We start from the raw sequence: 14,522 nt of genomic DNA, 5'->3' as shown, positions 1-14,522 counted from the left end.
GTGCCACTGCACTCTAGCTTGAACAACAGAGTGAGACTCCATCTCAAAAACAAACAAAGAAAAAAAAAAAAACAAAAACGATTTGGCCTAAATGTGGCCCACTGGAAGACTATCCTGACATTTCCTGAGCTTTTGTCTCTCTGCTCTCATAACATACTGAATTCCCCCATTCTAGCAGTGCTAATTCTGTTGTGATCATGTATTCATATGTCTTTCTCCCTCACTGGGCTGTACTCTTTTCATGTTTTTGTGAAACAAACACCTAGCACCTCTCACAGTACCTGGCATTTGCACATGCTTAACAACATATCTGTTGAGAGAACACTCAATGTTATGCTCCAGATGACTTCTGCAGAGTGAGGTGACTGGAGCCTGCAGTGAAGGGGTAGGTTTGAAATGCCGAAAGCTGGGTCTTGTTTGGCTTTGGGGGCTGACAGCAGCTGTTCCGCACATCCTTTTGTTCTACCAGCCTTGCTTTCCTTGAGCCTTAAAGCAGTGCTGGCCCTCCTTGTCTTTACAAGGCAGTCAAGGATTTGGAAGTTCCCCCAAGCTCCTTTACCATCACATTCTTTCCAACAGCCTACATCAGAGCATGAGGCATCTCTGAGAACTGCTGCTGCTTTGGAAAACCTCCTTTAAGTCCCAAAGTTCTGCCAGCAGGGCGCATTTGTCAGCCATCTTTGGCAACCGCACACATACATACACATACTTCCCCACGCCATCAGTTTTATGTTGCTTCTGATTGACACATTTTTTTCACCACTATCTAGGCCAAAAGCAACATCATTTATTCTTGTGCTAGAAATTAGCCATCTGAATTCATTTAAGGTCTGTATTTCCCTTAGGAAATCCTCTCTCCAATAACTTTTTCCAGGTCATAACATGTGAAAAGTAAAATTCCTGGAAGTTGTATTCAGGCAGATGAAAGCGGACTTGAAGTCAGCCTTTAGAAGACCAGCCACAGACTCTGTAGCAACTTCAGTCAGCAAAGCCAGAGGGCAGCTGGAAGCCCAGGCTCTCTGGAGTGTTCTTCATTCATTTAGCCATTCATTGAACAACAAGGTATTGAGACCCCACAGGCCTTGTTCTAGGTGCTGCAATTATGGCAAAGGACAAAACAGCCAAGGTCCTGAGGTCTTGGGGAGGTTATATCTATTAGGGGAAACTGGCAGATCAAAAATAAGTAAGTTAGGGGCTGGGGAATGGTTTCTGTGATTTCTTATAGCACCTGAATGGCTTTCCGTGAGTAGAGTACTTGTATTTCTAGAAGTCAGAGCAAGTATTGGTTGACAGAGTTCGGGAAACAGCTTTGCTGAGGCTCCTGAGCCTAGGTCAAGGCCGATGCCTGGGCCTGGCATGCAGCATGACCTGACTGCAAGGATGGCAATCTTTGTGGACTTGTTTTAGTTTTTCTGTTTTTTAAGATTTCTCAGGCATACCTTTGTTGGGGAAAATGGTGCTGCTAACACTTTACATGCTTGGAAATAGCAGGAAATGGAGATTCTGCCAAATAGATCATTCTTTCCTCAACTAGCACATCTCCTCTCAAACTAGCTAGACTGTCACTACTGACCCATTCCAGAGGACATATCCAGTACCAAACACCTCCAAATAGGAGTGTTGTCCTGGGCAGGGATTTCTCTCCCCTTCTCCCCACCACAGGCCTCCTCCCATGTGGCCAATTTAGAGTTGTTCAAGGGCACTATTATTTTCTCCACTGAGACAGAATCTTGGGGATTGAATCTGCAGGTGAAGTAAGTGGCAGATTCAAGTTCCTGTGATGCAGTCCACTGAGCATGGGCTTGGAGTGCTACGCTCCCCTAGCTGACTTTCCCTAGTTTCATTCTTTTCTTGCCACTTCGCCTACTGTCTTTCTATCCATCACAAATCAGACCCAAGCTAAACCTTTTCTTCTTGCCATCCTCTCTCCCTCTCCTTCATCCCTGTCCCTCTCCCCCTTAGGTCTTCCCTCTGGCCTCCAGATCCCAATGTGGAATCCCTGTCTTCATTGTCCTCTGAACTCCATAGGTTCTGCCCATTGTAATCTTGTGCTGGTTTTTCCTGTGGTTTTGGATACTCAACGTCTTTCCATCTTTCTCAGTTTTATGAGTGCAGTCTACTTCTCTGTTCGCTCCTTTGGAGATCTCCCATGTTTCTTTTTCTTTGCAGAGAATCAGCCCTCTAGCCCTTCCTTTTCTTTCTTTCTTTTTTTTTGAGCTGAAGTCTCGCTCTGTCTCCTAGGCTTGAGTGTAGTGGCATGATCTCGGCTCACTGAAACCTCTGCCTCCTGGGTTCAAATGATTGCCTCAGCCTCCAGAGTAGCTGGAACTACAGGCATGCACCACCAAGCCCGGCTAATGTTTTGTATACTTAGTAGAGTTGGGGTTTCGCCATGTTGGCCAGGCTTGTCTCAAAACTCCTGACCTCAAGTGATCGGCCCAGCTCGGCCTCCCAAAGTGCTGGGATTACAGGTGTGAGCCACCGCACCTGGCTAGCCCTCCATTTTCATGCATTCTTTCATATGCATGCTAGGTTCTAGAATACAAAATGGGGATGCATCAAACCAGCCTCTCCCCAGGAAGCTTGGTATAGGGGGAAGAACTGGCCTGAAACTGAGCCAGAGGCCTGCAGAGAGAAGTGAAAGTGTTGGGTGTCTGTGGGAACAAAGTGGGAGGATGACCCATTCTGGCTCGGAGAGGCTCTAGGCTCTTCAGGAAGAGAATGGGGAGGAGTATTCTGGGCAGATGGAACAGCGTACACAAAGCTGGGGAGGTGTCAAAGAACGTGATGTATTTTTGGAGTTTTGTGGAGTTTAGTGTCACTGATGATGGGGTGTAAACATAAAGAATGATGGGAGATGAGGCTGGAAAGGTAATTTAGGCTGGGCGCAGTGGCTCATGCCTGTAATCCCAACACTTTGGGAGGCTGAGGTGGGAGGATCATTTGAGCTAAGGAGTTTGAGACCAGCCTGGGCCACATAGCAAGACCTCATCTCTACAAAAAATCCAAGAGTTAATGGGGTGTTACGGCACACAGCTGTGGTCCAGCTACTTGGGAGGTTGAGGCAGGAGGATTGTTTAAGCCCAAGAGGTCGAGGCTGCAATGAGCCCTGATGATTGTACCACTGCACTCCAGCCTGGGTGACACAGCAAGGCCATATAAAAAAAAAAAAAAAAAGAAAGGAAGGAAGGAGGGAGGGAGGGAGGAAGGAAGGAAGGAAGGAAGGAAGGAAATTTAGGATATGACCTCCAAGAGGAAGGAAATTAACATATTATTTCATTTAATCTTTACAACAGCTTCCAAATTTTACTGCCTCCACTTTGCCAGTGAGGAACCTGAGGCTTGGAGAAGTTACATGACAAGTGGAAGGCAGCAGAGGCTGGGAAAAGCAGGGGGAGGGAAGGGGATGAAGAGAATTTGGATAATGGGTACAAAAATACAATCAGATAAAAGGAATAAGTTCTTGTATTTGGTAGTACGCTAGGAATACTATAGTTAACAATAATATATTGTGTATTTCAAACTAGCTAGAAGAAAATCGTTGAAATGTTTCCATCACAAAGAAAAGATAAATGTTTGAGGTGATGGGTCTGGCCCAGTGGTTCATGCCTATAATCCCAGGAGGCCAATATGGGAGGATCGCTTGAGCCCAGGAGTTCAAGACCAGCCTGGGCAACATGGCAAAGCCCTGTCTTTACAAAAAACTTAAAACTTAGTTGGCTGTGGGCCGGGCGTGGTGGCTCATGCCTGCAATCCCAGTACTTTGGGAGGCTGAAGCAGGCAGATCACTTGAGTCCAGGAGTTTGAGACCAATCAGGGCAATGTGGCGAAACCCCACCTCTACTACAAATACAAAAAAATTAGCCAGGTGTGGTGGTGCATGCCTGTGGTCCCAGCTATTCGGGAGGCTGAGGTGGGAGGATCACCTGAGCCTGGGAGGCGGAGGTTGCAGTGAGCCAAGATTGTGCCACTGCACTCCAGCCTGGGAAACAGAGTGAGACCTTGTCTCAAAAAAAAAAAAAAAAAAAAAAAAAAAAAAAATAGCAGGGTGTCGTGATGTGCACCTGTGGTCCCAGCTACTCAGGAGGGTGAGGTGGGAGGATCAGTTGAGCCCAGTAGGTCGAGGCTGCTGTGAGCTGTGATCATGCCACTGCACTTCAGACTAGGTGATAGAGTGAGACTCCGTCTCAAAAAAAAAAAAAAAATGACGTGATGGATATCTTCATTACCCTAAATTAATCATTATACATTGTATCCATGTATCAAAATATCACATGTACCCCAAAAATATGAACAACTATTACATATCAATAAAAAGAAAACAGTTGCTAAGGGTTTGGGCTCCAGAGTCCTGGGTTTCATTCCTAGTATTTCCACTTACTTGGTGCACTTAGTCCCCTACCTCTTCCTGGACCTAGCTTCCCATGTGCTCAAAGGGAGTGATGATACCAGAGCCTACTTTGTTGTCAGGGGAAGATTGGAAGGATTCAGTTTAAAAGTCTATGGGTAATAAACGTTAGCTCTTAAGTGACAGAATCAGAATTTACCCCAGATATGCTAAGTTCAAAGCCCTTGTGCTTTTCGTGTATACCCTACTCCCTCCATTGATTGTGAAGGACCTTATGTGCAATGCAAAGGAGAGTCTGGATTTATCCCATAGCAACAGGAAGCACTAAAGTTTTTTAAGATGAGGAGTGATTTGGATTCACCTCATATGTTTGCAAGGTCACTGTGTGGAGAGGACCTGGGGGCTAGGGGACCAGGACTAGGGGAAAGGAAAGGAGAGAAAATGGAGAGGCAGGACGGGCATGGTGGCTCACACCTATAATCCCAGCACCAGCCGGTGAATCATTTGAGGCCAGGAGTTCGAGACCAGCCTGGCCAACATGGTGAAACCCTGTCTCTACTAGAAATCCAAAAATTAGCCAGGCATGGTGGTGGGCACCTGTAATCCCAGGTACTCGGGAGGCTGAGGCAGGAGAATCACTTGAACCCAGGAGGCGGAGGTTGCAGTGAGCCTAGATTGCACCACTGCACTCCTGCCTGGGTGACAGAGTGAGACTCTAATGTTCCCTTCTAATGCTGTGGAAAGAAATCCCAGGGTTCCTGGAGGTCCAGAAACTTCATAACTGACACTGGCTCTAATCTCAGTATACGTAAATTGTAGTCTTTTACATCTTTCTTCTCTCCCAAGCTGAGAGCTTCTTGAGGGCAGGCACAGTGTCTGACTGTGGCCCTGGTGATGCACAATGAGTATTTCTCAAATGAATGACAGACTGTCTTCCAGCGTTCCATGCACACACTGTCTCCCCCATTGTTCACTGCCACAGGAAAGCACTCCCCATGATCCCACCATTGCCCAGTGCTTTTGCAAACCCTCCAGCCATCCAAAGTGGGAAAGATTCTCCCGCTGTGGCCCGCCTTCTTTTGCATTGACCTTAAGTGATTATGCGGGCACAGTTTATAGCTTGGCCACCAGAGGGCTAGTCTCAACGCTCAGGATTTTTGAGAGCAACTTCACAAGGGCTTCGTTGACATAGCAGCATTTAGAGGCAGATTATTTGTTAGTTTCAGACTAAATCTGGGGCACCTGTCCATTTTGAGGATCTGGTGCCTTTAAAGTACCACTTGCCCTGCTATATCCGGAAATTTATTGGGAAGATATGTATCTTCTTCTAGCGTAAAAACAGGAAAAAAAAAAAAAAAAAAAAGGGAGAGGGTGCTGATGTTATGATAATCTGCCCCCTGCAGAACTTTTGAGGGAGAACGGGTCCCTGGGTAAGGGCGGCACAAAGACCACCCTGGGCTTCAGGCTTGCCTAGTTGGGGTGCTCCACTCCAGCCTCAGCCCACTCCTGGTCGCCTGATCCTTCAAGCTGACAAGCTCTGGACTTGGAAGACTGCTTGGGCAGGCCACAAAGCCTTTGACCTCAGCTGCCTCATCAGTAAGACACTCACCAACCACATCTGTCTCACAGAATCATGTGATGGTAAATGAGCAAACGTGTGTCAAAGTGTGTTGAAAAATATGGAGTCCTGTGGCAATATAAGACATGTTTATTATACCTCAATCTCACCACTTAGATCACTACCCAGGGTTAGGATGAACACAAACAATAGCAAATCACAATTATAACAGGTTGAAAGTGATTTTGAGCACTCAAAGGAAAATGATAGCAGAAAATAACAAGTTTTTAATGATTAAATAGAAATTACTCTTTAGATTGTGCAAGATAAATTACTATTACTCAACATAAAATTATAACAAAACTTGTTTCAAAAATCAGAAGAGAAATAATCATTGGGACTTTGAATATCCGCGTGTCACCCTATAGCCCTACATTTTTACATTTTTTGTGTGATTGCCTGATTTATTTCAAAACACTTAAAGTAAGTCGCTGGGCGCGGTGGTTCATGCGTGTAATCTCAACACTTTGGGAGGCCGAGGCAGATGGATCACCTGAGGTCAGGAGTTCAAGACCAGGCTGGCCAACATGGTGAAACTCTGTCTCTACTAAAAATACCAAAAAAAATTAGCCGGGCGTGGTGGCAGGTGCCTGTAATCCCAGCTACTCGAGAGGCTGAGGCAGGAGAATCGCTTGAATCCGGGAGGTGGAGGTTGCAGTGAGCTGAGATCACACCCCTGCACTCCAGCCTGGGCAACAAAATGAGACTCTGTCTCAAAAAAAAAAAAGTAAGTCACATACTGTTTTTCCTGATCTTCACACTAGAATTGGTAGATAGTTACTTGGTTTAGATTCTCAAGATAGTACTCTTCCTTATCTAACAGACTCTAGATAACCTGAAGGAAGGGAAACACCATCTACGCGTGCGGCCTGCAGACATACCTGTTGCTGAGAGAGCATCTCTGAACTACTGGCGTACGTGGAAGTGTATTAGCAAACCCTCAGAATTTCCAATCAAAAGCCCCGCCTTCACAGGTAAATTGGGATAGGCTGGCCCTCCCTAAAGCCCACACCAACTTTCCCTCTCCTCACCCTAACAGAAGTGGCTTCCATCCAGAGAGCAGAGAGTGCCTGATTTCTGAGGCAGTCTCTGTCATCTCCTTTGATCTTCTGCCCTGCCACAGGCCCTCTCCATGGCTGCTTGCCTGCTGGAACCAACATCCTCCTCCACACTCACTCCTCTGCATTCTGGCTTCACGTGGGCAAGGCGAGGCTTCATTCCACTCCCTCCTATTCATCAGGGAACGCCACCATTCTTTCGAGTTTCCTCCAACCACCACACACAGAATGTCCCCAAATGATCACATCTGATGGGTGCCTGGCAGCATAGTTCAGCCTATCTGAGACATGAGTACAAAGCATTTATGATTATTGATGGATTTTAGCTTCCAGGAATGTCAAAAGCATCTATTTTGTCTGTGGATCACTGTGTTTGGTTTGATCAATTAGAAAGAATCAAATGGGTAAATGAATTTAATGACTTTGGGTACATAAGTCAAAACGTCACATGTCCCACTGCCCTTCACTGTTTATAGAAAAAAAATAGATTTCCAGCTGGACACGGTGGCTCATGCCTGTAATCCCAGCATTTTGGGAGGCTGAGGCAGATGGATCACGTGAGGTCAGGAGTTCGAGACCAGCCTGACAACATGGTGAAACCCCGTCTGTACTGAAAATACAAAAATTAGCTGGGTGTGGTGGCACGTGCCTGTAGTCCCAGCTACTTGGGAGGCTGAGGCAGGAGAACCAGTTGAATCTGAGAGACAGAGGTTGCAGTGAGCTGAGATGGCACCACTGTACTCCAGCCTGGGCAACAGAGTGAGACTCCATCTCAAAAAAGAAAAGAAAAAAAAATAGACTTCCATGCCCCACTCCCTACCACAGTCCTTCCAAACCTTAGGGCTACAACTGAAAAGATAAAGAAGGAAGATGTGTCTGGCAAGTGGCAAGGACCATATCTTGGGGGGTCTCTCTAGCATCCTCTGGGGCCCCTGGGTCAGTGAAAGCCTTGCTGGAATCAGATCCCTAGCTTCTGAGAGGTGGCAACACTGCCTGCATGTTCTCTTCCAGGCCTACATGATAAGGCACCTCTGGGGCTCATGGACACACCCCTGTTAGACACAGAAGAGGAGGTGCACTACTGCTTCCTGCCCCTAGACCTGGTGGCCAAATATCCCAGCCTAGTGACTGAAGACAACCTGCTGTGGCTGGCTGAGACGGTGGCCCTCATCGAGTGCGAGTGCAGCGAGTTCCGCTTCATTGGTGATTGCTCTGTCCAGGGGTTGGGTGGGGGGTGGGCTGTTAGGACCCATTCACCCCTCCCCATCACATGTCCCACAGAGGCCCAGCTTGGTGCTCAGGGCCTCAGGAGCTTCCCTGGGTAGAGGTGGCGGAAGTATGACAGAGCCTTCCAGGAAGCAAGCAGATTCCAGCATTAGAATCTCGCTAGACTCACGGCTATTTTATTCACTATTTGTTTTGGGGTGGCCTGGCTGTAAAAGTGTCAGGCACTGGAAAGTGTCAGGGACCACAGGAGTTGGTGTGACGGGCAGGGAGCTCAGCTGGTTGCCAGTCGGCTTCTCTTCTTACTCTGCCCTTATGTATCCAACTGGCCTTCAGGCCTCAGTTCCTCTCACCATAAAATGAGGAATCCAGATTGTTTCAAAGAATGGTGCTAGCTGCTCTTAATGTCAGCAAACTCAGAATAAAAGGGAAGGAGGGTGGATGGTGACAGGTTCCCCCAGAGTCATAGCAGAATTGTCCACTTGAAGTAGTGACCTAAGGAAGGATGAGATTTTCCACCTTTGACAGAGAGAGCCTCTCTCCCCCTACTGCCCTAGGATGAGCTCTGTTTGGGATGTGAACTGAATGATCTCTTTGACCCCAAGATGCTACTGCTGTCTAGATAGATAGGGCAGCAAACACTCAAGTTACACTAGGAGCCCAAATGTCTGGAACCCCAGTCATTCATATTCATAGTCACCTAGAAAGTTGTCTGTGATGTGCTTCTGTATCTTTAAGTTGATTCACACAGGACATTAGCGTTGGCTCCATCTCTGCCTCCCATACTGCAGTCCAGGCAGGGACAAACTGCAAGTGCCACCCACCAGCCCAGGCTCGGCCGGGCCCCTCCTCTCTAAGCAGCAAGACAACTCCCTCTTTTGGAATGACCTGCTCTTGGGTCAAGACTCACAGGGTAAGTCTCAGGGCCAGTGTGCCCACCAGGAGGGCCTGGCTTGGGAGCCCCAGGCCATGCCACGGGAGGCCACACCCACGGCCTCAGACACAGGAAAACAAAGTAATGTGGGGTCTTTCACCTTGAAAACCACACACTCAAAGCTAATCTAATAAGGTATGTTGATAAGTTGTTTCAGAACAAGGAGAACCTAGGATAAGTTACAGCACCAGAAACCTGCCAAAACCAGGACCTACAGTTAAACCAGAAATAGCCTCATTAACTCACTGTGTTCCCCTTTGTTTTCCAAGTGAATTTTCTTCGCTCACAGAAGATTTTACTACCGGATAATTTCTCCAACATTGATGTATTAGAAGCAGAAGTGGAAATTCTGGAAATCCCTGCACTCACTGAAGCTGTAAGGTGGTACCGGATGAACATGGGTATGTCACCAGGAAACCTTGGCCCCCCCTTGACAGTCTTGGCTTGACCTGGAAAAGCCAAGAACAATCTTCCCTCACACAACCACTTTGGGCTTTGGGGGTTAGTGAGAGAATTGGGTCTTCTGGCTGACTCTGAATCCAAGAAGAGGATTAACAGCCTGAAACCCTGCGTGCTGCTCTGCTGGCTCAGCCTTCCCACTGAGGGTGGGGAGTGGGCAACCAGCCAGGGGTGTAGAAAGCCCAGCCCAGCCTGGATCAGGAGGAGCCCAGCCCGGGTGGGGAGCCAGGCTGGAATGTCCTGGGCCTGAAGGCAGGCTTCTCAGGGGCAGGGGAGGTCTGCCCTGCTTGTGAAAGTGGTGGGGACTAACAGCACCCACCAGCCACTCCCATCCTTCCTCTTCCAGGCACGGTTGGAGGTGTGGGAAATGCTCAGTGCTTCATGCATCTCACCCGCCCCCAAATTCCCTCATCACCTCACATGGAAACCCCCGGCCGCTGTGCCTGTTTCTGCCTATTCCTGACGCTTGCTGACCCCTGTCCAGCCTAGGCCTTCGTGCTCCCAGCCCTACCTCATTCCAGCTTGTTCTTCCCCTCATGGTTTCCTCAGGGCCGTTCATCATTCCATTTCCCAACTCCACCTCCATGGAAGCTACTGTGCATGTTATAGGGTGCCAGCTACCTGAGCATGGCTTCAGCCGCCATCCTGAGAATATGTAGAACTGCATTGCACATGGGAAGTTTGGCCTGGACATCGCCAGACATTTATCCCATGGCAATCAGGCCTTTCCTTATCTTCAGGCATAGATTTCCCAGCCTTCTCCCAGACAAATAGAAACCCATCCTCTTGGCTAGGCGCTGGTGGCTGATGCCTGTAATCCCAGCATTTTGAGAGGCCAACACAAGCAGATCACTTGAGGTCAGGAGTTCGAGACCAGCCTGGCCAACATGGTGAAACCCCATCTCTACTAAAATACAAAAATTAGCCGGGCATGGTGGCGCACACCTGTAATCCCAGCTACTTGGGAGGCTGAGGCAGGAGAATCGCTTGAACCCAGGAGGTGGAGGCTACAGTGAGCCGAGATCATGTCACTGCACTCAAGCCTGGGCAACAGAGTGAGACTCCTTCTCAAAAAAGAAACCCATCCTCTTTGTGGGGAGTGGCATGCTCCAGCAGGTCTCAGGACCCTGTCCCAGGGCCTTATAATCCGCTTAAGGTGGTGTGAGTTCAGCCCCTTCCCTCAAAGCTTTCTACTCCTCAGAGAACATAGATCATTGTGAGATGGTAGCGTAGTCCCTGCTCCACAGAGCAATGCAAAGATGGAGGAAGTGTGTTGACAGCCAGGCTCTGGAAGCTGGCAGCACTCCTCAAACACAAAGGGTGGCTTTAGCTTTCTACAAAGCATCACAATAAGGGAAACAGCTGTGGTAACCTTGGAGATGGACAGAGCTGACCTCAAATCCTAGCCCTGCCCCTGCCTAGCTTTGCAGTTTAGGGCAAGATACTTCATTAGCCTCTCAGGGCAGGTTCTTCAACGTGAAATGATGATAGCACTACCCCCTCTTGTAGGGTTGCTCTGAGGATTGGAGATGATCCACGAACATCCCCCAGCAGTGTGCCCACTGGCACACTGTTGCCACGGAAGCAGGGTCCCGAAGGCTGTGATAACTGTATTCTCTGGACCGTACTCTGGGCCCACTATAGGAGAAAAAGGTCCCATCCATAAACCAGCAACCCAAATACCCACCCTGAAAATAATGCCACACGGTATGTCTCAGGGGGAAATTCTGCCCAGGAGAGCCAGCAATAGGGGCTGTGAATCCAGGAAGCCTGTAACACACATTGAGTTTCCAGGCCATGGTTGCCGTTCTTTACCTTTGGATGGTTACAGAAGAGCTTGGAACTAATGGAGACTCCTGCAGAGGCTGGGGCCAGTTGGCTGCTTTCCTGAAACTTAGGAAATTCAGATGCTAGTGATACAGCAAATGAATCCCCCCACTCCCAACTCACCTCCCAACAAATAGTTATGACTTCTAAGCCTGAGTATACAAAAAAATTATACTGATTTTGAGAAGATCTCGCTTTGGACTGTGCAAGGAAATATCCTTCCTCTGAGCCTCCTCGGTACAACGGAGGCAGCAGTAGGAACCGAGCCCCAAAGCCTCCAATCCAGCTATGACCATGGGGGGCCTAGGAGTCACCCCTTTCTCCCTGACACAGGTGGCTGTTCCCGGACCACCTGTTCTCCCCTGAGCCCCGGGAAGGGGGCCCGCACAGCCAGCCTGGAGTCCATGAAACCGCTCTACACAATGGCCCTGGGTCTGCTGGTCAAGTACCCGGACTCTGCGCTGGGCCAGCTTCGCATCGAGAGCACGCTAGACGGAAGCCGACTGTACATCACAGGGAACGGCGTCCTCTTTCAGCACGTCAAGTAAGGCCCTCCTTAGGGCACGCTGAGTCCCATCACCCTTGGCTCTGCCCTTCCCTCTAGGAATAACCTGGGGCCTTTCCCACTAGCCAGAGGTGAAGTGTGTCCTTGGGGCCAGCCCATCATTTTAGCCATTACCATCACCAGCACCACCACACTACCACCAGGTTAGGGCCTCAAAGGAGAGGGCTAGTGCCAAGGTACAAGGGTCGCTAAGGTTCAAAGGCTTCAGACCATTTCCTATTTCTGTCCTCTGCAGTCCATTTCCCTGGTTCTAGCCCTGTGCTAGGTCTGAGGTGACCAGGCCACAGTCAGGGAGCTGGGTACCTCCCTGTGCAGACCCCTCTACAAAGGTCCTCCGCCACTCTTGGGAGGCTCACTGGACACACAGAAGGGCCAGAGCCGGGGTGAGTCCTCTTAGAAGCAGGGCAGGGCAGGGCAGGCCAGGCCAGGCTTCCCAGAGGTGCTGATCCTCAGCCTTTGCCTTAGGGGATGAGCTCAGGATGTCCTCATTAGTGCAGGGGCAAGGAATCCAACCCTGTTTTGTAGATGGGCAAACTGAGGTGCAGAACAGCAGAGCAACTCTCTGAGGGTCACAAAACAGACTGGCACCAAAATCGAAGGTAGAAGTGGGTTTTCTGGAGCCCCTGGGAGAGGGTCAGCTGACCCTGAATGCTGTCTTTTCCCAATATTGTTGTTTTGGGCTCTTTTAGCCCATAAAGTCCATATCTTTCAGAGATGTCCACCCTGATGTCACAGAGGGCAAAGACAAGTGCCTTGGAAGGGAGGGTTTGGAGAAGGGGGTTGATGTTTAGACCCCAGCCTTTTTCCAAGACCAGGCTGCAGCACAGTGACTGAGATGTCTTGGACAGATGCGTATGAGGCAAGAAGGGAATGGCTGGGCCCTGGGCTGGCCCTGGAACCTGAAACAGGGCCCGGAGACATGAAATTAGTCCATTTAGAGGGCTTTGCCGAAATAAGTCAAGCTCAGCTCCAAAAACGTGACCTGTTGTCCAGGCTTACTCTCCTACAAGGTTAAACAGATTTCCAGTTAAAACAAGGAAATGGGCTGGGCGCGGTGGCTCACGCCTGTAATCCCAGCACTTTGGGAGGCCAAGGCAAGCAGATCATGAGGTCAAGAGATCGAGACCATTCTGGCTAACACGGTGAAACCCCGTCTCTACTAAAAATACAAAAAATTAGCCGGGCGTGGTGGCGGGCACCTGTAGTCCCAGCTACTCGGGAGGCTGAGGCAGGAGAATGGCATGAACCCAGGAGGCGGAGCTTGCAGTGAGCCGAGATCATGCCACTGCACTCCAGCCTGGGTGACAGAGTGAGACTCCGTCTCAAAAAAAGAAACCCAGTCTCTATTAAAAATACAAAAAAAAATTAGCTGGGCATGGTGGCGGGTGCCCGTAATTCCAGCTACTTGGGAGGCTGAGGCAGGAGAATCGCTTGAACCTGGGAGGCGAAGGTTGCAGTGAGCCGAGATTGCGTCACTGCACTTCAGCCTGGTGACAGAGTGAGACTCCATCTAAAAAAAAAAAACAAGGAAAGATGTTAATGATGCCTGATTTGAGCCAGTGTTGTGGCAAGGCATCCTAGGCATGGAAAGTTTACAGGCTCGACTCTCTTGGGGTGCAATGCTGATGTTCTTCATAACAGACCTTTCCTCTGGGCAGGAACTGGCTGGGGACTTGCCGGCTGCCCCTGACAGAGACCATTTCCGAGGTATATGAGCTCTGTGCCTTCCTAGACAAAAGGGACATCACCTACGAGCCAATGAAAGTGGCTTTGAAGACTCATCTGGAGCCAAGGACTTTGGCACCCATGGATGTGCTCAGTAAGTGAGAGAGCTTCTAGGTTTGAATTTAGCATCAGGGGAGTATCTGGGAGACTGGTGGGAATAGATGAGGTGGCCAGGACGAGGAACTGTAGATGGAGGAGGAGGGGAAAGCCAGGCCAATATTTTGGATTTTTACAAAAGGGAAACTTTCATGTTAAGTGCTCCCTCCTCACCTCAAAGCCCATAGTTCGTCTCCAGCAGCACACAGGGCTGTTACCCAGTCTGGGGCCACGCAGGACCTCCAGGGCAGGCCTGCCTTGACCCTGGGAGCTGACTTGCTGTGCTTCTCACAGCCATGCAGGGAGGAGCCTCCTCTGTTAAACAGAGCTGTCCCTGGGTCCATTTAACAGCCAAAAAATAGGTTCAGAGAAGAAAACTCGCTCAAGTTACACAGTGGTCAAGCTGGGGTTTGACTGAGTCCAAAGCTAATGTTGTTTTCACCAGCTGCCTATAACTTCTTATTACCAAAATTTGGAGGGCAAAGTTTAAGCTGTATTACTATCATTTAGCAACATCCAACATTTATTGAGTACCAGCCATATACCAGGACAGCAGTAGACACTGGCGGTACAGAAGTAAGCAACGCAGACTTAGTCCCTTTCTTCCTGGAGTTCACGGTCTAGTTCTATACATCTTATCTCTTGGTTATATAATCTAGTTATATACC

At 49.0% G+C, this 14,522-nt stretch overlaps 1 protein-coding gene across 1 annotated transcript in view; it reads left to right on the top strand.

Annotated features, from left to right (window-relative positions):
* Positions 1–14,522, top strand: part of KCTD19 (potassium channel tetramerization domain containing 19) — a 37,981-nt gene that overhangs the window by 16,036 nt on the left and 7,423 nt on the right. The window contains exons 4-8 of the mRNA XM_054453914.2: positions 6,790–6,940; positions 8,036–8,227; positions 9,452–9,583; positions 11,802–12,012; positions 13,692–13,852. Of these exons, the coding sequence (XP_054309889.1) occupies positions 6,790–6,940; positions 8,036–8,227; positions 9,452–9,583; positions 11,802–12,012; positions 13,692–13,852 (847 nt within the window). The remainder of the gene's footprint in view (positions 1–6,789; positions 6,941–8,035; positions 8,228–9,451; positions 9,584–11,801; positions 12,013–13,691; positions 13,853–14,522) is intronic.

This window comes from Pongo pygmaeus, chromosome 18, assembly GCF_028885625.2.
Source record: "Pongo pygmaeus isolate AG05252 chromosome 18, NHGRI_mPonPyg2-v2.0_pri, whole genome shotgun sequence".
Lineage (NCBI taxonomy): Eukaryota > Metazoa > Chordata > Mammalia > Primates > Hominidae > Pongo > Pongo pygmaeus.
The sequence above is the reverse complement of the archived record's forward strand: the minus strand, read 5'-3'. Positions and strand labels throughout refer to the sequence as shown.